This window comes from Typopeltis vanoorti, chromosome 12 (genome assembly GCF_054136105.1).
Source record: "Typopeltis vanoorti isolate ZY-2024b chromosome 12, IOZ_Tvanoo_1.0, whole genome shotgun sequence".
NCBI classification, from domain to species: Eukaryota; Metazoa; Arthropoda; class Arachnida; order Uropygi; family Thelyphonidae; genus Typopeltis; species Typopeltis vanoorti.
In genome coordinates this window covers 86,359,425-86,384,830 of record NC_143560.1, presented here as the reverse complement: position 1 = coordinate 86,384,830, position 25,406 = coordinate 86,359,425, and the positions used below count along the sequence as shown (strand labels likewise).

Sequence of the window (25,406 nt, the reverse complement as noted above, 5' to 3'; positions counted from 1 at the left end):
CAATCATAGACTGTATTTTCTTATCCCCCACCAAAAGTGCAACCCATTAGTGGATTTGGAGTTGCAAATTTATCATTGATTTGTCAATATTTCCTTGAAAAGCTTTTTAAATTATGATCAGAATAATACTCTTTAATGGGAAATACCAGCATTTTATTCTGTTTAGAATTATATGATTATTTTTGGATTTATGTGAGATTGCCACTTGAGAGAATAGATACTGCATTTTTATGTATCATTCTCACACACTCGTCTCATGGGTTCCTGCCCCCCCCCCCCACACCTGCTTCCACCTTTTCCTTACTTTGTATTCCGATACCTTCAGTGAACAGAGCTTTCTCTAGACATCTAACTCTGATAGTTAAGTGCAGCTCATCAGCATTATACATGTCCTTCCATCCAGGGACGAATACTGGTCTTGAAATTCACGCTTGCTCATGTTATTATTCAGAGAGTGAGAGGTGTGATTGAAATCTGGTTATCAGAATAATGAATTACAGGTAACCCTCATATAACGCGGATGTTAAGTTCCATAGAAATGCCACATTATATAAATCGGATTATGTGAGACTCAGATCACATACAAAAGAAGTGTTATGTTCCGAAATCGTTTTTTTAAAAAAAAAAATTATATAAACAACAATGACATATCCAACAAAAATATAATTTTATTTAATTCAGGTAATTCATGTAAGTTAAGAAAACATAAACTATGACACAAATACATAGTATAAAAATTACAAATTGTAATTAAGCTTCATTGCACGTAATGCATAAATGCTTTTAGCAAAATAAAAATAAGTGCATATTTTAATCTTTCATAGCACGAGGATTTGAGGATCGGTTAATAAACATTAATTTTATCATGTAATCACCTGATGCATTACTACAAAACAGTAGAGTAATTCTGCCTTTGGAAACTTTGAATCCAGGAGCTGAACTTTCATTTTTCGAAATATAGGTGCGTTTTGGCATTTTTTCCCCCAATATAACCTGGATTCACCAGCATTGAACACCTGGTCTTCATTATAAATGTTTATAAATTTTGAGAGTTTTTTTGTTTAATAAGATTTCCATCCAAAGGAATTTTCTTTTTAGTGCGTCTTCTTTCCAAATGAAAATTACCTGTACTGACCATTTAAAACTATATATTTAGAAATTTATGTACATTTAATCATACGAATATAACATTTATTTTACAAATGATATTCTATATTTTTCAATTTAGCTACTTGAATACAAATCATTAGAGATTTCTTCATCTTTCTTTTAGAAAATTGCGTATATGAGCTTTGCACTTACTGTTGACCCAGCAATAAACACTTTCTCGGATTTTATGTTCATTGTGGAATTGGTGATTCATTTAAATTCAAAGTCCTTATAACAACTGGTTTTTCTCCATTTTTCAGCCGATCCATGATTTTAATTTTTTTCTTTGAGATGAAATTTCTTTTCAATATTCATTTTATGATAACATAAAATATTATTATATTATATTATTATATTATATTGTATTATATAATGTTATTATATAAAATATTATATAATAACATTATATGTTATTATATAATAACATATAATAACATAAAATATTTTATGTAAAAATAATATTTTTACATAAAAAAGCATTACATATTAATTATGTATGTAACTTACCAGAAAATAAAGTGCTCAGCTTGAGATACCATACTTATGATTTTAATGCGCTTCCCTGGCAGAAAACGAAGACAATTTTCAACAATAAACACTTACGGTAAACAATTGATGTACATGCATGCTAAAGGGTGTTTCGTGTTTCCCCTAATATAAATTCGCTACTTATAACTACCTGCGCGATGCAGGCAGACACAAATTTAACGAAGATAAAATTTGATTTTTAAGTCGCGCGGTGAAAAATATATGAAAAGATAAAGGGTTACTACAATTTGTAGACTGCATTATATTGAAACCGCGTTGTATAAGTACCGTGTTATACGAGGGTTACCTGTACTGACCATTTAAAACTATATATTTAGAAATTTATGTACATTTAATCATACGAATATAAAATTTATTTTACAAATGATATTCTATATTTTTCAATTTAGCTACTTGAATACAAATTTTACCCTACGGTTCTTCTTTATGAACTGGTCAATAACATCATCATAAAAAGTTGGTTGTAACTTAATTTTCCCAATCAACACGCACACTTGTAAAGGCTGCTGAAGCTCACTGGCTAGAGCTACGTTGACTGCGTATGGTCTGTGGTTTAAGCAACAGAGTGAGACAACGTGAAATAGCCATGCGCACGCATGAAATCACAGTGCTGCTGCGAGAACCCGGAAGCTTCCACAACCGAGCAAGCCAAGGTAGCTTTGACTAGACGAGCAAGCATTGGCCTTCGATACACAACGCAAAGCTCAGTTATTGCTGCACAAGCTTAAGACGTCTTCTGTCTACAAAAATAAAAGCCTAAATGGAATGCTTATAAATGCATGCATTTATTAACAAATAAATATTACTTCTTTCTCAATTAATGAGCTTGCGCAGCGAGCATGGAGAATTCGCCACTGCTTCCATCTGTCTTGATTAGTTCATAGATCTATAAACTCTACACCATCCTTTCTCCACACTCTGTGCATTGATTCATTTGTCATCATTGCCCTCCCCCTTATCTAATGGTGTGGCAGCAGACTGACAATCTTGATGCTTTCATTCCTTTTTTTATACTCTCTCTTCCTCCCTTTTGGAGACTAGGAGAGTACTTTAGGGTTTGGTACTAGGGCCACTACTCTTTAATTTGTATATCAATGACATAGGAAAATATTTAAGAGGGAATATTTAGTTTGCTGATAATGCAAAGCTGGGAAGAGCAATAGTTGATAGAGATGATGTAGATATCCTGCAGAATGATTTAAAGAAATTGGTATTGTGGGCAAAGGATAATGATTGTCAATTTAATGTTTCAAAATGTAAGGTTATGCACTTGCATAACCTTATTGATGGTATTGGTTGGCAGGAAGTTGATGAGGCTTAGGGGCTTGGGGATAATGGTGGACAAAGAGTTAAGTTCAGAAGGCATATTGCAAAAGTTGGTAAAATATCTCAACGAATTACTTGGATGTTGAAAAAGAAGTAAAGATAAGGAAGCATTATCTCTCTTTATAAGGCTATGATTCAGCCATATCTTGACTACTGTGCACAGATTTGGTCACCTGGGTTTCCTGGGGACCAGGAGGTGGTCAAAAAGATTCACAGATGAGTGACGAAGATGATTTCAGGTCTACAGAATACTCCTTATGAGGATAGGTTGAAGGTTTTTGGGTTACAAAGTTTAGTTGATAGGTGGAAAAGGGGAGGACATGATAGAAACTTTAAGATATTAAAGAGGTTTTATAAAATTGATGCAAGCAAAATTTTTCAATATATGACAAATAGAGAACTAGGGGCCATCCGTGGAAGTTGTGTAAGAGTGTGATTAGCAGGAGTGTGCAGACTAGATTGTTTGCATGGAGAGTGGTGAATGGAATGTATTGCTAGAATTGGTTGTGAGTTCTTTGATGGTGAATGGATTCAAGTAGAGGTGTGATAGGATTTGTGTTTATGATGGTTGATTTTGATCTCCTGCAATGAGTCTCTGGACTCCATGTAGATGCCATAAATAATAATAATTTGCCAAGTCTCTAATTTGGACACATTTGTCTTTAAAAGCACTCCTAAGAGAGCTCTCCCCCCCCCCCCCAAAAAAAAAAAACAGGTCCAAAAAATGAAAGCTTTGGCAAATCTCAACTTTAGAGGTATTTGATCAGCCAAACAAGATCGGATGTGCTCTTAAGACATTTAATGTCTTTGGTACTACCATCTGATGGGTTTGTTTGACTTCTCTAACTAGATTGCTAGCATTCTTGCTCTGTGTGTGTTTTATATTATGTTTATGGATGGATCTTTATCTTTGAACTTTGAGAGATAGTGTAAAGGGTATTAGTTAAAGATGTGACTGATTTGCCACCAGTTGCTGACAGTGGTCATGCTGTACTGACCTGGGAAGCAGCTAAATATATGGATGTTTCAATTGGGAAAGGCAGCATGCTAAACTACAAAGCTGGAAATTATGACACTCGAGAATATTACATATTTAGGCCCATGGTCAGTTTCTGAATGCAAAGGATAGCAATGCATGGGAAACTTTGAAATGATGTAACTGTATGTATTCTTACAATTCAAAGAACATGAAGTGTGGGAGTGAAATGAATATGCAACCAAATTCAGCAGGAAATCCATAAGAAGATGACGTGGAAAGAATATCTCAAGAATAAGGATGAGAGGAGTTATAAAGTGTACGGCAGAAAAATTTAAGAGTATTGTAAGGAAAGCAAAGTCAGGATTGGCTATGCAAGTTAAAGGCAACCAAAAGAAGAAATGAATGTGGAGGAATAACCTTACTGAATAGTCAGAAATGGATGTGATGTTCAAATAGTGCTCACTTTGTTAAGATGTATTAGTCTAGCATATGTGCAATGTGGTGCATACCACCACTACATTGGATGAAGAGGTGTATGAGAAGGTGTTCTTCTAGAGCTGTTGCATAGCTTGTATAAGAATTTGGCAGTGGTGACAGATGGGATATCAGCTGCTAAAGGAATGTTCATCTGAACTGGTTAGGCTCTTGGCATGGTTGTATACTGTAATTTGAATGGAAAGAATGTATAAAAACTGATGTCTACCTATCAACTTATCAGTGTCTCTGGAGTTTGATTGACAGACAAGCTTTACTTTGCAAGGAATAGCATGGGTTTACTACAGTAGGTCAAGTCTGAGCAGTTTGCTTATATTTTAATATTATGGATGAGTTGGATAAAAGGAATGGACATGCTATGATACTGTGCACTTTGCTAAGGCATGTGAACTATTAGAATATGAACTATTGACTTGGATAAGCAAGTGGCTGATGATAGGTATCAGAAAATGGCATATAGGAAGTGTGACTGTCAGATTTATGGTGACTAGTAATGTACTCCAAGGATTAGTCTATACATTAATGATATTGGAAAGCATCTGACAGGAAATGTTGATCAATTGTTTGCTGATGAGAGATTGATGATGTTTGAAATAGGACAATCAGGGATACTGCTCATATGTAGCACTTATATTGGGTAGATTTGAGTAGGCTGGAACCATGGTCAAATGATAATGGCTCAGTTTAATTTAGTAAGTGTAAAGTTATATATTTTGGTGTGATGAAATTTCCATTGTTGGTGGGATTATGCTTGGAGAAACTAATGAGGCTAAGGACCTTGAAGTTATTATAAATAGGAATTTGAAGTTCAAATGTAACATAGAAAAAATTGCTAATACAACTCAGAGGGTAACTGCAATGGTGAAATGAACATTGACAGAAGGATAAGGAAGTAATTTTGCCTCTTTACAAAATCTGTGCAGATTTTGGCTCCTTGGTTCTGAGGGGATATAGCTGTGGAGAGGATACAAAGAAGAACAGAGATCATCATGAGATGGAATGTAAATTATGAGGAAAGATTGAGGGTCTGTGGACTGCATACAATGGTAGACTAGAGAAATAAATGGTGATATGATAGATATGTATCAAATTATGAAAGAGTGTTATAGGATATTGGTTGACTGAATATGCAGAAGGTGGAGAGAGAACATGGAGGTATTAGTGGAAGTTGAATTTGTGTGCAGTTAAGATAGAGGTGGGAGATAGATTTTTCTGTCACAGAGCAGTGAGTGGAACAGCTTGCCCATTATAGTAGCGAGTGCACTTAGTGTTGAATGAGCTTAAGAAGGTATGGCAGCTGGTGCATGGATGATAGCCTTTCTTGATGAGCCCTTAACTCCCTGGAGGTCTCTGATAATAATATCATTGACCTTCTGTTGAATTCAAATTTGCTTCACTGTTTTGCTGATGATAATATACTACACTCATGACAAACCTTAACAAGATTTCTAGAATATCAAATTCTGTAACATAAATTCTAATTTTCAAACCATTTCTGACTGGATTTGAAAATTCCAAACTTGGCCCTAGTTCCTAGTTCCAAATCCATTGCTAGCAAAGTCCAGTCCTGTTTCAATTTCTTGCTTCCATTCTTACTTTAGATTTCTTTTCTTAGGATAACTGTAACCTCCAGTCTTACTTTACATAAACTTATTAAAAATATTGCTTCCCCCATTTAAAGGTGTTATTTTATCTCTGAACAGGTATTAATTATATAGAAATCAATCTGTTCAGCCATTGAATACTTACACCTAGACTTGGTGTCCCTAAGAACACCTTAATATGCTTGACTCCAAGCTGAAGAACACAATTCATCACTTGCAAATTAATATGAGGGAAGATAGTTCCTTTAACATAATGGTGGCTTCAAGACAGAAGTAGCAAGCAATAGACCCATTAATATATCAGGAGTGGTTACTAAAGTATCAGAAAAGTTGGCTGAAGGTAAAATCCAGCAGTGGGTAGATAAGGATATGATACCCTATAGTGAGCAGCATGGCTTTGTGAAGTGTAAGTCCTGTCTTAGTAATTTATTCACACATTTTATAATAAAGTGACAGCAGAACTGGACAAAGGAAATGGCTATACCATGATACTGTTGGACTTTGCAAAGGCATTTGACAGAATACCACATGGAAAACTATTACAAAAATTGGAGCAAATGGGGATGGATAATAGCATGGATGGGGGCTCTTCAGCATGGAGTCACATATTAGGGAGTTCTTAGGGATACCAAGTCCAGACATAAGTATTCAATGGCTGATTTTGAATACTTATGTCTGTAAACAAGTATTAACTCTATTAGCTCCAAACAAGTATTAACTCTATGGATCAAAATACAGATTTTGATTTCCATAGAGTTAATACTTGTTTGGAGCTAAAGTAACACCTAGAGCTGGTAGCATGGGTGGAGGTGGGTGGTTGACAGACACCAGAGTAGTATATTATGGTGGAGAGGAACCTAGGAGAATGAAGGTAACTAGTGGAGTATCTCAGGGTTCTGTACTAGGGCCACTGTTTAATTTGTATATTAGTGATATATAGGAAAAGATTTAAAGGAGGATGTTCAGTTGTTTGATGATGATGCAAAGCTGGGGAGGATAATAGTTGATGAAGGTGATGTTAGATATCCTGCAGAATGGTTTAAATAAATTGGTAGTGTGGGCAAAGGACAATGGTTATCAATTTAATGTTGTGAAATGTAAGGTAATACACTTCAGGATGAAAAGATTATACTCTGTATCATATTAATGGTATTAGATTATTGGAAATTGATGACTCTATCCGACCAGCTTGCTCCGTAGTAAGACAAGAAGTTAGAAATCTGTCCATCTACCAACTTTTCTCAATTCCTCGACGAAGCTGAAAAAAGCTAAGACGTCAGTTTTCTCTCCAGAAAACTGTGGAAATACTTGTTGGGGATTAATGGTTCTAAAGAACTCAACGTCATCCATGCCTGTACTAGTGGGTAGACTCATACTTGTGAATTAATCCAAAAAATCTTAACTTTTCACAAAAAAATTTTTTTTTTTTGATAACTGCCTGATTCTAAACCAAAACTAACTCGCTTTAATTCACAAATTTGACCAATTGATTGCATGAATTAAATCCTGTCGGCTATGCCATTGTTAAATATGTGTTTATTTTAAATGTTATCAAATCTTCAATTATATCTTGTTTTCTGCACCTTTCTAAAAACTATAGTTATTTCGTTTAAACCTTTCTTCTTAACCTTTACTATACTTCTGACTTATGGCCTCAAATAATATATAAAGCTCACGTGTGCAAAACTTACAGAACAAAGAAATTGCCTCAGGCCAGAGCCAATCTCTTTGTCTGACCCACTGGTGTTTATTCTCAACTGAATTTTGAAAATTTATTTAGTTTCTAGCTGCGCCACCAAATTCGTGAGTGGGAGTTGAATCCCCCGTCTGAAAAATAACACATAGTAAACCACACGGAACTTTTCTCTCTTAATTCTAAGTAAATCTAACAACTTAAATTTTCTGTTATGCCGTCGTGACAATATCTACCTTTAAGGCTCACACAAATTCGAATTTATGAGTAGTGCATTGGAAATAGAAATCAGGCAAGTTATTTAAACAAGAAAACAACTGATTTAACATCAATGAAATGTACAATGGGTCAATTTTAAGTACTAAGTAAATTAGCTTCTATGCTTCAAATCACAACAAATGACTACATTTACAATTTAGTTCCTTATCATAATCAATTCTAGTAAGACCACATGTCTATAATTTTCTCTCGTTAAACTTGGTAATACTCAGATCAATTTTTTACATAACATTCTGCAGGTTTAGGCAATAGCTATAACATTAAATACACAATGTTTCACCTTAAATTTTAGCCAGACCTTCTCTCACATATAAAATACTTCAAATATCAGCATAAGGCCTAAAGTCCTCAAGTATCACTATAAAACAAGTCCCTTAAATAAATCACCATCACAATCTTCTTATTTCTAGCTAAACAAAGGAAAAATCTTACTTTGAACAGATGTCTGGTCTTTTCTGAATGATCCCTGAAATTACTTCTTTCTGTTACCGTCCAACTTTAGTACTGCACTTGGATATCATCTCCAGGATTTCGTGAGATCTCCTCTTAATATCGGCGAACATTTGGATCTTGGTGGCATGAAAACTCGATATCTAATTTCTTCTAAAACCATTTATCTTAGTCACGTCGCTTTCTCGGCATTTTCTATCTGGAACGCAGGTCTCCGATGGCGATTAGAAATCATTTCCCAAGATGTTATCAAAACTCTGCTGCCATAACGTATGTCGTATCATCGTACTTCTCGAACTCATAACTTCTGGTCTGAACCCAATGTGACCTCGAAACTTCTCGCCGACCAAGGAACCACTAAAAAAACCCCCGTGTCGCCGTAGCAAACCCCCTTTATATCTTGCCGATGACCTTGGGTTCTGCTACGTAGTAATCCCCTGGGTATTACGTTGTTCTGCACCCACCATCTTTTTTTTTTTTTGGTCGTTGCATTAAGGTGGGGAAATATCTTGCAATGTTGACTTTCGAGGTTTGCAGTTGCCCCAGGTCATTAGTTAATACCTTAATCCATCTAGAATTACCGGTGACTAAGAGGTTTCTTTAGACACAATTAATCTTTACACTTATTTTTCTGTTCTTTGACAAAACCCCTTAAGTGACAATATTCAGTAATATACAAAAAATATTATTTCCAAATTAAAAAATATGAAAATTTCTCTATTAATCCACAAATATTTTTAGTCAGTTTTGTTTACCAGTAAAATCGGTATATATGGTATTTTTGTATAAAAATCCTTCTATACACGATTTTACAGGATCTAGGGGTGATGGTGGATAGAGATTTGAAATTCAGAGGATATATCGCAAGAGTTGGCAAAATAGTTCAGAGGATTACTTGAATATTGAAGAATATATTGATAAGTAAAGATTGGGAGGTTATTATTCCTTTTAAAAGGATATTTAGCTGCATCTTTGACTACTGTGCACAGATTTGGTCACCAGGTTACTTTGGAGATCAGGAGGTGGTGAAGAGGATTCAGACGAGTGACTGAACTTGTGACAGTCTGTGGAATGCACCTTATGAGGATAGGTTAAAGATGTGCTGGACATGATAGCAACTTATAAGATGTTAAAGGGGTTTTATAAAATTAATGCTTTGTGTGTTTCAGTACATGACAAATAGTCAGAACTAGGGGTGTCATCTGTGGAAGTTGTTTAAGAATTTGGTTAGTAAGGGTGTGTGTCTGTGCGTGTGTGAACTATATTTTCTGCCTGTAGAATGGTGAATAAGTGGAATGGATTGCTAGGATTAGTCGAGTTCCCTGACAATAAATGAGTTTAAGAAGAGGTATGATGGGTTTTGTGTGTGTAAACGCTAGTGGGAGCACACGAGTCACTGGACTCCATGGAGATACTATTATTATTATTATTATTATTATTATTATTATTATTATTATTTAGGTCTCCAAGAAGTCAAAAGACTCATTGTGGGAGGTCCTTCCTAGGAAATACAAGTCTATCAAGACTCATCGTGGGAGGTCCCTCCTAGGAAACACAAAGTCTATCATACCACTCCTTAAACACATTGACTGTTCTCGCTCTCACCACTTTATCAGGCAATGCATTCCACGGTTCCACCACCCTCCATGCAAAGAAACCACTCCTCACCCTAGTGCTCACAGTTTGCTTTCGTAACTTCCAGGGATGGGCCCCTAGTTGTCATTCCTTCCCGCTGTTCAACCAAGCAAAGAACTCCCAGTGCCAACCCTGTAACCACCTCTCAACAGGTTAGAGTCTCAATCATATCACCTCTCCTTCTTCAATCCACCAAACTCTGCAGTCCACATTCCCTCAGCCGATCTTCATAACTAACATTGTATGATCTTTGTTATCTGCCTTTGTACCCTTTCAACAGTTAATTTATCCCCTTCAAATCCTGGGGACCAAATTTGAGAACAATAGTCTAAGTGTGTGGTCTGATCAGGGTCTTATACAACGGAACGATAATTCTTTTATCTCTGCAGGTCAGTGTTCTTCTCATTTTGTAGCAATCCTCTGTGTTACCTTCATCACCTTTGCAATATGTTCCCTGAATTTCAGGTTTCTATCAATCATCAACCCCAGATCTCATTTTCCCTACTTCCTCCAGATATCTCCTCCAATAGAGTATGCAGCGTCCCATCGATGTGTCCCAAACCTCAAGACCTTACATTTTGCTGCATTAAACCGACACCCCCATTCATTTGCCCATCTGTCTAGCTTATTCAAATCCTCTTGCATGGCTACCACATCTGCCCTATTACTTATAACCCTTCCCAGCTTCACATCATCTGCAAACAACTGAATATCCCCCCTGCAATCCACTGACAATGTCATTGATATAAAGGTTAAACAATATAGGTCCCAGTACTGGTCCCTGCGGGACCCCACTTATAACCCTCTGCCTCCTTGAAACTGCCCCACCATACACAACTCTCTGATACCTATCAGACAGCCAATCCTGAATCCAGTTGGCCAACCTGACAACCCATGTGCTGCAACTTAAATATCAGCTTATCATGTGAAACCCTGTCAAATGCCTTCACTAAATCCAAGAAAATGGCAGTATATGCCTTTCCCTCATGTACTGCTCTTGTAACTTTATTATAAAAGGCTAGTATGTTACTACTGTATAATAATAATATATACTATATAATAATAACATTTAAATGTAATTTGTTAGATATCATGCACATAAATATAATTTCATTTGTATATTATATGTTTTCTGGAATTTTCTATTTACTTTTTGTATTTTTTTCAGACTTGTCCTTTGTTGTTACGAGTGTTTATCAATACTGGAAGGCATCATTCTTTAGGTGAATATTCCAGGGGTAATGTGCCTGGTAGCGAGCTACAGATTTATACTTGGTAAGTACTCATAAAATTTTGCGAATTTATCTGAGTATTAAAGTATGAAGTTTTAAATATATTCTCATATCCAAGAATGTGCTCCATTCCAATCTAATAAATTATTCTTATATGGATGAGTGCCTTTATTCCCTACTCCACTCAAAATCCTCATTCCTTATCCATTCCTTGGTTTTCCATAAAATGCAGTGGACACTAAGTGGCTCAAGTTAAGAACTTCAGCTTCTCATTCATTTTATATAGCAGCCTGTAACAAATGCATTAAGAAATAAATTTAAAAAATAATAAAAGCAGGCAAGCTTAGTGCTTGCCTTAGTTGTTGTATTAAGAGCTTGTAGTATAACATCCATTCTGTTCCCTTGACAAGCTTTTGTAATCATCTGGCACCTGTCAAACAGCATGGAAGCAACTTTTATCCAGTCTGTTCCTAAAAAGGAAGAAAAGTTGGCAATTGGACTATCCTCCCATTGCCCTTATCTCAGTACTCCCAAGAGTGATGGAGGTTATCAACAACCAGCTTCTCTGCTACCTAGAGATCCCTTAGTTAATAAGTAATGACTGATATAGATTCTGCCATTGTCATTCTACAGCAAATCTCCTTATCAATCCTGCCTACTTTTGGATATAGGCCATGGAAAGATTTGGCAAAATTCATTTGGTCACTCTAGATACAAGGCAATTCATCAGGTCTGGCATTGCAGCCATCTTATGGTCTCTCTCTCTCTCCCTCATTCAGTGGATTGCTAGTTTCATCTTTGGTTCATTCATTGTTTGTCATGGTAGATGGGTCCCTCTCATGTGATGTGTGATTTTTTTCATGAATTGCCAGAGTATCCCAAGGCTCTGTGCCTTCACCTGCACTCTTCCTCCTGTACATAATAATCTTCTCTCTCTCTCATGTCCAGTCCTAATCATAGCTTTGCTGATGATGACAGTACACTCTTTTCCTCTTCTTCATCCTCTACAGTCTACTTTCAGATGGTCATGAAATATCTTTCATGCACTGATCTCTCTTTCCAACCTAGTTCCTCTTGCTGTGTATACTCTCATGTTATCTCTTTTGCTTAATTGTTTACCTGGCTACAATGTATGTAATATATCAGCCATCTTTCACTCCATATCCATGTTATTTCAGCAGTATCATGCACTTTGCATCCATATTTTGGTTGATAAGTATCCCCCCCCCAACCTTAGCAATTAACTGCTATACCGGCCACAGTGTGGCCAGTAGGAGGTTAATTAAATTTTTTTTAAAAATGTAGGTAATTTAATTTACTGTTGTATAGTTATCCCTTCTCACTAGTGCACTTACCTGGTTCCCACACCAGAACATCTGATTGCTCTATCAGGAGGCAAGAAGGATAAATCATTTTTTATGACATTAAGATGCTATTACTAAGTTCAGAACTTATAACATTGGATACTACACATACCATGTATTTGCTAAAAGCAAATAAATGGCATGTGTAGGCAGGGCTCAGGAGCAGAGTAATGTTAATATTTTTGGAGTGGTGGAGGTTGTAGTCCTTTGGAAATGCTTCAAGGAGAAAGCTGTTCCACAGGATTGAGACGTGTTAAAATGTTGTTCTTTCTATATGATTTATTCTTATTGCTTAATTTGTTGTTCACTTAAATCTATCCTTTCTTACCTAAAACTTTATACAATCAAAATCCTACCGGCTGCTCTATCGTTAAATATTTACCTTTCGTTATTTATTCTTTCTTCTCTTACTTTAATCTTATTCTTATATCTAGGATTGTTTCCTCTTCAGATACTGGAAAATTTATATTTTGCTGCGCCAGCCAGTATCCTATAGTAGGAAAGATCCTTACTCAGAGAGACAATACTAGATTCTTATCTTTCGTACCCAATATGTTATTTAAACTGCCATATAGATACAGATTATTGCATTCGTGACCTAAATCTATATTTATATTCACTCTCTAAATCCTTCCTGTCAAAATAGGTTCTATTTTTATAAGTGGTAAGTTGGAATCGTAATCAGGCATGACTCAGGTTCAGGTAAATATGACATGTTTATTGGAATATCTAAAACACCATACAAAATTCATACACTCAATTATGCTCAATACTAAATAAAACTCGAATTAAGAGGTTAACACTTTCTAAATTAATTAAATCTTATAAAGCATGCTAAACACAGTAACTGCATATTGGGATAGATAGCAAATGATATGAAGTTAAGCTAAATACCTTTCAGTAGTATTACTCGCAAGAGAAAACTAACAAACATTCTAATGTTACTGAAATACTAAATTCTACTATTCTTATTGCATCAAGTTAATCCTATCACATACAAAATTACAAAAGATATCTTCTAAACAATTCTTCTTACTCTCAAAGGAGGTTAACTTTCTAAATAGAGCCTGTCCACAGAGTTCTTTAGAATACAGTTCTTAATTTCATATTTGTAAACAGTCTTCTCTCTTCTAATGAACTTTCACACAAAATGAGAGTAATTGCACCTTACCGAGCTTTTTCCGCGTCATTCTGCACCACGTGTATGTCTGGATACTGCTCATCTATTGGCTGTCCATACGCCAACGTAGGGTTACGCTATCTTCATTCCTTCTGCCGAAAACGGACTCAAATCTTTGCATTTCAGGAACAACTCGATGGGACTTTTCAGCGACGGCTTGATTCTGCTAGGACTGGAATTTTTTCCTTCAGCTTTGCATAGAATCCTACTTCATTTTAAGAATGCTCGCTGTCCGACATCTTATCACAGACTTCACCCCCCCCCCTTATGCGAAACTGCCCGCTAACTTTCGAACCACCAAACAGGAAAACGTTACGACCAGCCAGAGAGTGTTCCGATATGGGCTCAACCCCATTTATTCTTCTATAGAGCGCCCTCTTTTCTCAGTCCCCTTTTTGCACACAGCCCTTATCTTTTCACCCCTTTGGGTTCATCCTTCGCTTTTACTACGCTGTTATACTTGGATTCACAGAATACATGGCAACATAATTTTCCAAGTAAGCTATAGCCGCTACCGTTACACTGTACATGTGTAGCTTTATGCCTTCCAGGAATTATTACTTAGCAACTTTTTAGATGACTCACAGTAAATTTTACATAGCTTAAGTGAGGCTTAAATTTAAATCAGATTATCTCTCTTTTTAGAGATACTTGAAATGAAATCTTAATATAATCACATCAGCTTAAATATAAGGCACTTGAATACAAATTTTACATAAAGTGAAGAAGTTTCACTTTTAATTACAGCTGATGTGCAGATATTTCTCTTTGTCAGCAAGTTTTATATGTTAGATTCTAAATGAATGATTTCTTTCCAAGATTCCTTCATTTAGGATCTAACAGACGGATGGAATGAAAAGTTGTGATATGATAAAATAAGGTTTAGTAAAGCAAAGAAGATTAGTCATGCGATTTTGTATGTGAGATGCTAGTTTTTACACTTGAACTAAGAGATTAAAGATTTGAGTTAATTCTTAGAAAATTTTAAAAGGGGATTAATTTAGTATAGATGACATAGAGGTTAGCTTAAACATAAACTAAAGCTCAAGGTCATAATTCCCGAATTGAGTTTCGTCACGTGTCAATCGCATGCACATGGACCGCATGATGTTTTGGCAGAAAAACGGCACTCTAATTGGGCAGTGAAATCGACTCCAGTAAGGGGGGATGAAAAGAAATTGAAGAAGGCACCGGTAGGGGGTCATCGTATAAAAGGGTTAGGAAGCCCCCCACCCACGAGGCTTTTTTCCACAGTTTTCTTCACGATTCTTCATATAGGTCTTGCACGGTTTTCCTGAATGACGGGTTAGGAGTTTTCTTCGTCTGACACAATAAGGAAACAAAGTGTGTGGGATTTCGATTCCGTGTTCCTGTTGTAAGAAATGAGGGACACAGTTTAGTAAAAAAAAGAAAGAAGATAATGGCAGCGTATTTCGTCATCTAGCGATCATAACGAGAGAAAGAAAAATCTATAAAGAAGTCAGTGCCCACGTGGTGAGTTTCACAGCCATAGAATAGATGATCCTATGTATGTTCTTAATTGAAGCATATAAGGTAGAGATTGTGAAAGCCCATCTTAGTGCCAGAAGAACTTAGGAGTGATAAGTTATAGAAGAGCGTCCTAGGAAGGTACAATCAGAAAAGGGTGGAGACCCAGTGTAGAAGACCCAAGTCAAAAGGTACTGTAAAAACTTGTGTCAATTCAAATCATATGTAACTGTAATTATTGCTCAATTACTGAACAGTTGAAGGGATTAATGAGAATTATACTAGGACTTTAGTACATGTCAGACCAGAATAAAAATGAGCTTGTTACTATACATTAATAAGTATTCATGTGCCTTGAGATTTATGCATGTACATTGTATTTTATTTAAGAGAGTTTTAAAGGTCAAAAGTGTGTATTAGCTCAGCGAAAGGATAAATTTAATCCATATTGTCTTAGTAAGAAAATTTGACTAACTGAATATATGTGTCCTAGAAAATAGCGTGATCAGATCAGTAAGGGGTTAGACGAAAAAGTCAACTAGTTCTAGAATTATACATGTTTGTATGTATAGAATCTGTTATGGCGATATGATCACAATTCTTATATAGGATCTTAACCTAATACTTGTGTTTAGCTAGTGTTAATTTGTATTATATATTCTTAGTATTGAATTGAGTTTTATTTGATAAAGAATGAATTGTATCATGTTTAAGAGTTCAATAAACTTTTGTTCCTTGAAAATACAGTTGTTTGAGATAGCCGCTGAATGCACCACTTGTAACAATGTACGAACCTAATCATGCGGGGGGGGGGGGATTTTGTTAAGTTACGAGATAAAGGTCACAACTGCATATTAGTTTCACACTCAGACATATTTTGGTAATTGCTCCTTGTTTTTGAATTTTATATTTTAAACTAAATGTCCCGAAAGGGGCAGTATAAAATAAATATTTAGGGATACTAAGGGGAGAAGAAGCTTGAATATTTGTATTTGGGTTATATCTCGTATGTAGATAAGATTTGGATAAAGATAAGTAGAGTTTCACATGTAAGGATAGTTGAGAGCTTAATAATCATAAATTGGGACACAACAGTATGCAGTTTGACTGTAAAAGATGTTGAATAGCTGTGCTTGAGTTCCTGTCAATCTGGCAGAAAGGGGAGAGAGGCAGAAGGAAGAGGAAAAGATAGTGCAGAAACTGATCTTCTGTGGGAAAGTAGCTGAAGAGAGAGTCTGTAAGAGATGTCATTAATTAACTCAACTTCCATTTCTGAACAGTATCAACCATTTAGGGAAATCTTAGGTGCACTGTCCCAAATATGAGTGCAGTATTTCAAGGTTTGTCAGATTTGGGATTTATACTGAGTTGCTAAATGTTCAGCAGAGAAGTTTTGTCTTGAGTGGAAAGGGTGCCAAGTTTTTTTGGAAACTAGTGATGACTATAGAAGTGATATGATTATTCAACTAAAGATTTAGAGTACAAGTCTGAGAAGAGAGAGAGAGATTTGATCTTGACTGCTGAGCTTTATCAAAAGTTAATGAAGAAGATCTGAGGTCTTTTTTTTTTTATTATTATTATTTTTTTAACAAGAGAAAAACAAGCAAGACTGTGTTTCAGAATTATTGAAGTTGACTAGTTTATTTTCACCCCATTCAAGGATACTGTGGAGATGAGTGTTCAGAGCACTTATTACAAGTGTTCTTGCAGCTTTACATATTTGAGCACTGCAAGGCTTGTTTATCAAGCTAACCTATCATCAGCAAAACTATGAACAGAGTTTGCAGTCAATGAGAGCAGGTCATTTATATAAATCCAGAAGTTGGGTGAAATGACAGAACTCTGAGGGATCCATCAATTAACAGGAAATTCTGAAGAGAAAACACCTTCCACATTACATGTAGGGATTGAATTGAGAGAAAACTGGCAATCCAGTTGCACAAAGATGAAGGCAGTCCAAATAATGGTAACTTACTTGTTGAGAAGTCCTCACTGCTGGACCCTATCACAAGCTTTAGAGATGTCAAGAACAACAGCACAAGTTTCTCCAAACGTTTCCATGAAATGGGTCCAGAGGTGCACAGTGTAGGCCAGATCTCCTGTGGATCTAATTGGCAAAATCCATACTGGTGGTCTTTAATTAAATGGCAGTTCTCCAAGTGTTGAAGTTGACTATTGTTAACCTACTTTAGACAAAATTGAGGTGAGAGCAATTGGTTGATAGTTTGATGGAATGACGTTGTTGTCTTTTTTGGGAACTGGTTATATATATGAGCTTTCTTCCATGTTATGGGATGACTGCCAGCTGAGTATGATTTAGTGAATAGATGAATAAGAACAGGTGTTAGTCCAGAAGCACAATGGATGGGATGTCATCATGACTAGCTGCCTTTGTGGGCACAATATTCAAGATTCTTCTGATGTTTTTCTGGCAGAAAGTCACAGGAGAAATGAGATGCAGTGTTCTAGGCAGAGGAGGTAATTTGCCATGATCATCTGTGGAGGGTTTGAAGAGAAGAATGAAGTCAGGATATCAGCCTTATCTCTTTTTTTTTTTAAATCTGATCCACCCAAGACCACAAGATCTATAGCACATTAATGCTGTGTGTGTGTGTGTGGGGGGGGGGCTAGAGGAATAGAAGAAAAGATGAATTAATCTGTTCAGATTTTTATTAAATTACTTAAGGAATTCGCAACGTAAACTGGAATATAAATTAAAATAAACTTTAATATATACTTTCTATATTTCGACAAGTCACGTTGCCATCTTCATGGGAACTTAAGATTAAGAAACGTGCATGCAGGCACTAAAACAGCAAATGAGGTCGAAGAAAGGAGACTACTGCTTTTCCTAAAGTCCTGATGGTGTCCCCCCTAGCAGGCTATATTAGTTATTCTTGGCTGTTGAGCTGATGTTCTTAAGATGTACGTCTCCCAAATTTGGGGCAGTCTCATGCATCCAAATTTGTTGAGGTTTGGCATGTTTTTTAGGGCTGAGACTGATTCTATGAATAGTCTTTCAAATTTAAACTTGCTACGGTGTATTACTGTGGCTTTCTTCCAACATATTCTGTGGCAAGTATCCAGAGCATGGTCTGCAAGCCCAGAGTGGCTGTACTGGTGAAACCGGATGTAGTCCTTATGTTCTGAAATTCTGATAATCGCTGTCCTGCCTGTTTGACCAAAATAGGACAGCTTACAACTGCAAGAGACCTGGTAAACACCAGGTAGGTCTAGGGGAAGTGGTTGGTCTTTTGGGGAGCGGATAAGGGATGCCATTTTTCTATATGGTTTGTAACAAGAGGTCAGGTCATATTTTTTTAGGATTTTGGTTATTTTTTCAGAGGTGCCCCGGATGTAGGGAATAGTGATTGATTTAGATGTTGAAAGTTTATTTTGCACTTGGTTAGACCATAATAAATTTAGTTTAATCCTTTATCCAAGTGTGAGCAAACAAAGTTTGCACCTGAAAATATCTTCAGGACTGGGGTAAGGTAGTGCAACACCAGGCAACTCGAAGCAAAGGTGGACCAAGCTAACATCCCTCCTATCTCAGTATCTTCCATAACTGGCTCCCACTTACGAGACCTCAATAAAGGTCAAAACTGGTCTGGGTAGTGGCCCTTCCCTTAATGCATAACATTATACATATCTGCAAGGAGATGTGTTTTACATTATGGGAGATACTGAGATAGGAGGGATGTTAGTTTGGTCCACCTTTGCTTCGAGTTGCCTGGTGTTGCACTACCTTACCTCAATCCTGAAGATATTTTCAGGCGCAAACTTTGTTTGCTCACACTTGGATAAAGGATTAAACTAAATTTATTGTAGTCTAACCAAGTGCTAAATAAACTTTCAACATCTTTCTCTAAATCCGGAGTAAATTAATAATAAGGTTCCACACCTTTAGGCTACTCCTATAGATAAAGATGACCTCTCCATTGCTTCTGCCTTCGTATCTCCACTTCTGGGCCTGGCTCCTGCTGACGAGACCTCAATAAAGGCTGAAACTGGTCTGGCTGGTGGACCTTCCCTTAATGCATAACATTATACATATCTGCAAGGAGATGTGTTTTACATTATGGGAGAAACTGAGATAGGAGGGATGTTAGCTTGGTCAACCTTTGCTTCGAGTTGCCTGGTGTTGCACTACCTTACCTCAGTGCTGAAGATATTTTCAGGTGCAAACTTTGTTTGCTCACACTTGGATAAAGGATTAAACTAAATTTATTATGATTGATTTACAGTAATCTTTATTGTGAAGGGGGGGGGGGTTGTGGTTTACTGGTTTTAGTATTTTTTGGGGGGTTGTAGCCATTGGCTGAGAACGTGTTAAGGATGTGATTTAGTTCAGTGGTTAGGGCATTGTCATTTGAACAGATTAGTTTAGCCCTGTTATGTAGTGTCTTAATAACACCATATTATTATGAGGGGGGAATTGTTGGTGAATGCACCTGCCTGTATGGGTGGTAAACTGAGAAAACCGAGGTTCCATCAGGCTGGCAGGTGGTTAGTGTGTCTAGGAAAGGGAGGCTATTGTTATCCTCTTTTTCCAATGTGAGCTTGATTCTGGGGTGTTGGTTGTTTAAGTGTGTTAAGAAGGAGAGGAGTGTATCTGAGCCATGTGGCCAAATAGCAAACGCATCATCAACATAGCGAAGCCATATAGTAGGTTTTTGTGCGGCAGAGTTTAAGGCTTTCTCTTCAAAAGTCTCCATAAAGAAGTTGGCCAAGGGTGGGGAGAGTGGTGAACCCATGGCTGTCCCCTCTATCTGTTTGTAGAATTTTCCCTGCCAAACGAAATAGCCTGAGTTCATTGTGAACTGAAATAGGGCTGAGATATTGGAAGGGAATTTGGCTTGGATGAGCTCTAAGATTTCCTTGAGTGAGACATTTGTGAATAGGGAGGAGACGTCAAAACTGACCATTATGTCAGCATGTTGTAGTGTAAGGTTTTCTATACTGGCTTTGAAGTGGGCTGAGATTTTTATGTGTCATAGTGTGTGAGCTCTTTGGCTAATTTATACATGGGAGAATCAATGCCATCCACTATCGGACTTAATGGCACATTTTGTTTATATATTTTTGGAAATCCATATATACGGGGAGGTCTAGAGTTATAAGGTTTTAGTTTGTTGGTAACTTCCACAGGCCAAGAAGTGACCTTAAGGGAGGAGACAGATTTTGCTTGAACAGCTGAGGGTTGAATCATCTGCCTTCTTCTGATAAAATTGAGCAATCTTAGAGAGTATTTTGGTGTCACCCCAAATATGGGAACAATATTCCATGGCTGGGCAGATTTGGGCTTTGTATAGAGTTAGCAGCTGTGAAATTGTGAAGTAGTGTCTTATGCGAAAAAGTACACCTAGTTTTTTTGGCAGTTACAGAAGGTATATTTGAAATGTTGTTGTGCCATATATCTCAGTATTACTGAAGGTAAGGGGGGGGGGAAGTATCCTCTTTCTTGTGAAACATCAGACAGAACTGAGTTTTGATGGCATTGAAGTTTACAAGGTTGTCTTTGCCCCACTGGGATATAGCTTGGAGATCAGAGTTCAGGTCCTTTGTCGTATTAGATCTTGAGGAGTCTAATACTTGAGCACTACAAGGTTTGTTGAATGAAAAGCAGGAATGGAGTGTACTGTCATTGGCAAAGCTATGGATGGGATTGGAAGTCCATGGGAGCAGGTAATTTATATATACAGGAGGAAGAGAGTAGGTGAAAAAGAGCACCTACTCTCTTAACACAATAGGTGGAATACCATCAGGACCAGATGCCTTGTTTGTGTTCAGGTTATTAAGGATTCTTTGGATTTCTTTTTGTCAGAAGACTATGGGAGACATGAAGCCATTTTCTTGGTGGTGCGGAGGAAACTTTGCCGAGGTCATCAATGCAGGAATTGGAAGAGAGGAGTGATGCGAGCAAGTTGGCCTTGTCTTTAGGTGAGGTAACTACAGTACCATCGGGATGTGAGATTGATGGAAACCTGGGTATCCAGAGGTTGCACCCAATGGTCTTGGTAAGAGACCAGAAGGAGTGACATTGCAGTCTGACTTGGACTTGGTGATGATTCTTTTGCAACTGTTGTGATTTGGTCTTGAGCTGTTCGTGGTAAGCAGAAATTTTTTCTTTTATAGTATTTGAACACTTTTTTGAGAACCAAGGCTTGGATGATGGTTGAGAATTTGGAGTGAAATAAGGGATGAAAACCTTCATTCCTGTGAGGATGATTTCTGTTATTTGGTCTGAGCAGGTATTTGGATCAGAAGAACTGAAGCAGTAGTCAGACTACGGGTAGGAGGAATAGAAGTCACGAGGCTCTCCCATTTGGCACCCTTGTGGTGCGAAAGGATATGAGACTGTGAACTGGTGGGTGAAGGGTGTTCTGTGGCAAAGACCTGTACTACCAAGAGGAGAACCAACAAGCACAGTATACCTGGAAGGGACCTTGTTAGGAAGAGGTTAAGTGTATTTGCAAATTGGATGTGCTGTCAGGAATTCTGGTAGGAAGATTGATGATCCGAGATAGGTCATTGCTGATGACAAACACCTCAGCATCCCTGCCTGCTTGATTGGTGAAACTGGAGAAGGAAAGCCAATATGAGTTGTGAACATTGAAGTCTCCAAGATGGATGACCTCAATATTGAGGTATTTCTACAAAAAGTCAAGTTCTAGAAAGAGAGAGAGAGATAGTCGAATAGATCAGTGGTTGGCATAGTTTGAAGAGCGATAAAGGAAGCATATGAAAAACGGCAAGTTGATTTGGTAGAAAATTTTAAGCCAAAGCAGATCAAACAGTGTGAATTCAAGGATTTGTATTCTTTGTCATGGTCTGTCAGTTCTGACGAATGCACAAGTGCTGCCTTTGTGGCAGAAAGAGCTGTACAATATGTAGTTTGGGCAGTTGAGTTGGATAGTGGCTGTTGAAGTTGCCTGAAAGGAATAGTAGTTCTGGTTTAGATGACTGTAGGTGGTGGTGCATATAGCTTATATTGTTTAGGTCATGGATGTTGAAGTGAAAAAAAATTTTTTTTTTTTTGCTAAGAATTAGTGTTGGCAGGCTGTTCGATTGGATTTCTGTTTTGTTTTGTTTTGTTCTTTATGATTTTTGGTTGAATTTTTGATGTTTTTTATGTTTATTTTTTTAACTATTTTTTTCAGGTGGAATTTTTGAGATCCACAGTAAAATCACATTTCTTTGGTTTGTGGTTCTTTGTGTTTGGTGAGGTAGAGATAAAGAGGATGTGGTGAGAGTTCTCTGTTTTACTACATTATATTCAATCTCCCAATAGTCCTTTAGTAAGGCTCCCTATTTCACTACTGTATACCGTTGTTGGGAGTGCACACTTGTAAATCTTTTTTTCCCCTTCCACTATTGGTTAAAAGCTTTCCGTTTCACTTGTTATTCTAGCTGATGTTTCTTTATCAAATGTACGATCACTTGTAATTGTCCCTGCTATTTTTCATCTCATTTCAACTGTTCATGAGAGGTTTCAGAAACTATATATAAATCAAATTAGTGTGCCATATATGATCAAGGTTTAAGAAAGAAGGAACCTGTTAATGTTCTTTTTGAACAGTTGAAATTGTTTTAATCCATGGAGAACACTTCATGAGAAAGGCTGTTTCAGAGAATAGAAGTAGACATATTGAAAGCAGAGTTAGAGAAACAAATTTTGCATTAGCAGTTGAACTGTAAATGGATGTGCATCTTTTGTTTGTGTTATTGTAGACTCAGCACCACAAACAGGAGAAGGGGAATGATGAATGCCAGTTAAGTAGAACAGTTCCTATAAAAGGAAAAGCACAACTATATTGTGAGACACTGACTGGAGTGAGTCTTTCAGAGTGTGAGAGAATTGATATATCTGAATTGTCCTCTTTTGGACAGCATTCAGAATATACCATCCCAGATATGAGAGCAATTTGTAAGTTTGGGTGGATTTGGGATTTATACAGTGTTAATAGTTGAACAGATGAAAAGTAACATCTTTAGTGGATGAGGAAACCACTTGTTTTGGAAGTTGAGACTTGCAGACTTGATGTGCTTATGCCAGGAAAGGTAAGAGATAAATATCAGCCCAAGAAGAGAAATCTGATTTTGTTTGGTGTGCATAATTCACCTCCTATTACCCAAAGATAAGAGAACTGATACATTTTTTTGTGGGAAAGACTACTATTTTCGTAGCACTGAAGGTGAACAGGTTATTATCACCATTGAAGATGGAGATCAGTTTTTATGGTAACAGTAAATCTTGAAGCTATTTGAGCACTGCAGGTTTTGCCAAATGAGTAGGAAGAATGGAGCATACTATATCATAATTAAAACTGTGGATAGGAGTTGGTCAATAAGAGATCAATTATGTATAGGGGAGGGGAAGAGAGAGAGAGAGAGAGTTGCCCATTACATGCACTGACCGATCAGAGAGAAACTGAATACCCAGTTACAGAGGTTAGAAAGTAGCCTGTGGCATGGTAATTTGCTGAGACGTTCTGTGTCTGATCCCTATCTCATGCCTTTGCCTTCAAAATGTCAAGTGCAACAGTACATGTTTCTCCATATCTTTCCATGACATGTCAAGAGGTAAGTGATATAGGAAAGGAAATCTGTGAATCTTGAGGGGACAAAATCCATGCTGGTGGTCTTTGAACTGGTCTCTAGCTGACTTTCTCAGTTACAGGAAGACTAAATTGAGGGTAGTGGAATGATAATTCAGTGGCAGACATCTTCTTTCTGTTTTGAATGGGTTGAATATAGGTTTCTTCTGTGTTGTATAGTAGATACTGAGTATAATAAATCGGATATTATTGAACACATCAGTTCTGGAGCACAACTTTTAAGTATTGTTAGGGAATACCATCAAGGACAGAAACCTGTGCTGCATATTGTCTAGTATGGTTGGAGGTACTCTGCCTTGATTATCTGTGCAGGAGTTAGGAAACAGTTGTACAAATGACAGCCATGTCCCCCCTTCCTTCAGTAGGCATAACTTCTGTCCACCTTTGCTATTCTACCTAACTCTCTCTCTCTCTCCTGAAGTGCTGTAGCAATACCTAATAAAGTATTCCATTCTTCCAGAAGACATACTTTGTTATTAGGTATCTACAGCAGTGCCAGAGAGAGAGATCTGGAGTAGCAAAGATGGACAGAAGTTATGCCTACTGAGGGGGTGGGCATGGGGTTCATTTGTGCAATTGTTTTCATCACGTGTTGGAAACAATTGCACATTGTTTTTAATCAATTTTTGTGAAACTTTTGATCAAATTGGAAACTTGGACAACCAAGGTTTGGATATTGGTTGGGAATCACAACCCCCTCCCTTTTATAATAGATTACTTTAAATCTATCTCCATTCCATATATCCGGGGTACATCCAAAAAATTAACAAAAATCCTAAGTAAATACGACCTCACAACTAGTTACAAACCACATAAGAAATTGGCATCTCTTATCTGCTCCACCAAAGACCAGCTATTTCCCCTAGATCTACCTGGAGTATACCAGGTCCCTTGCAGTTGCAAACTGTCCTACTATAGCCAAGAGGCAGGACAGCCAATATCAGGATATCATAGCAGAAGGACTACATTCGGTTCTACCAATACAGCTACTCAGGACTTGATCATGCATTGCACACTACCACAGAATATGCTGGAAGAAGGCCACTTTATTACATCACAGTAAATACAAGTATGAAAGATTATTCCTCGAATCAACCTCAGCTCTGAAAAACTTCCCAAACCTCAAAAGATTTGGATGCATGAGACTGCCCCAAATTTGGGAAGCTTGCGTTCTAAGATCATCAGCCCAACGACTCAATTTAGCCTCCTAGGAGGCACCTTTAGCACCTAGAACCATCTTCGGTTTCCTTTCTTCAGCCTCATTTGCTTAGTTTGTGATCCCTGAAGATGGCAGTGTAACATTGCCGAGCTTTTATAATTAATAATATAGTTTATGTTGTCATTTCCTAGAAAATTAGAATT

The 25,406-nt window shown here is 37.1% G+C and overlaps 1 protein-coding gene across 1 annotated transcript in view; it reads left to right on the top strand.

Moving 5' to 3' along the window:
* Bin1 (histone deacetylase complex subunit SAP18) overlaps positions 1-25,406 on the top strand; it is a 45,769-nt gene that overhangs the window by 1,346 nt on the left and 19,017 nt on the right. Inside the window, exon 2 of the mRNA XM_090401989.1 lies at positions 11,328-11,434. Within this exon, the coding sequence (XP_090258115.1) occupies positions 11,328-11,434 (107 nt within the window). The remainder of the gene's footprint in view (positions 1-11,327; positions 11,435-25,406) is intronic.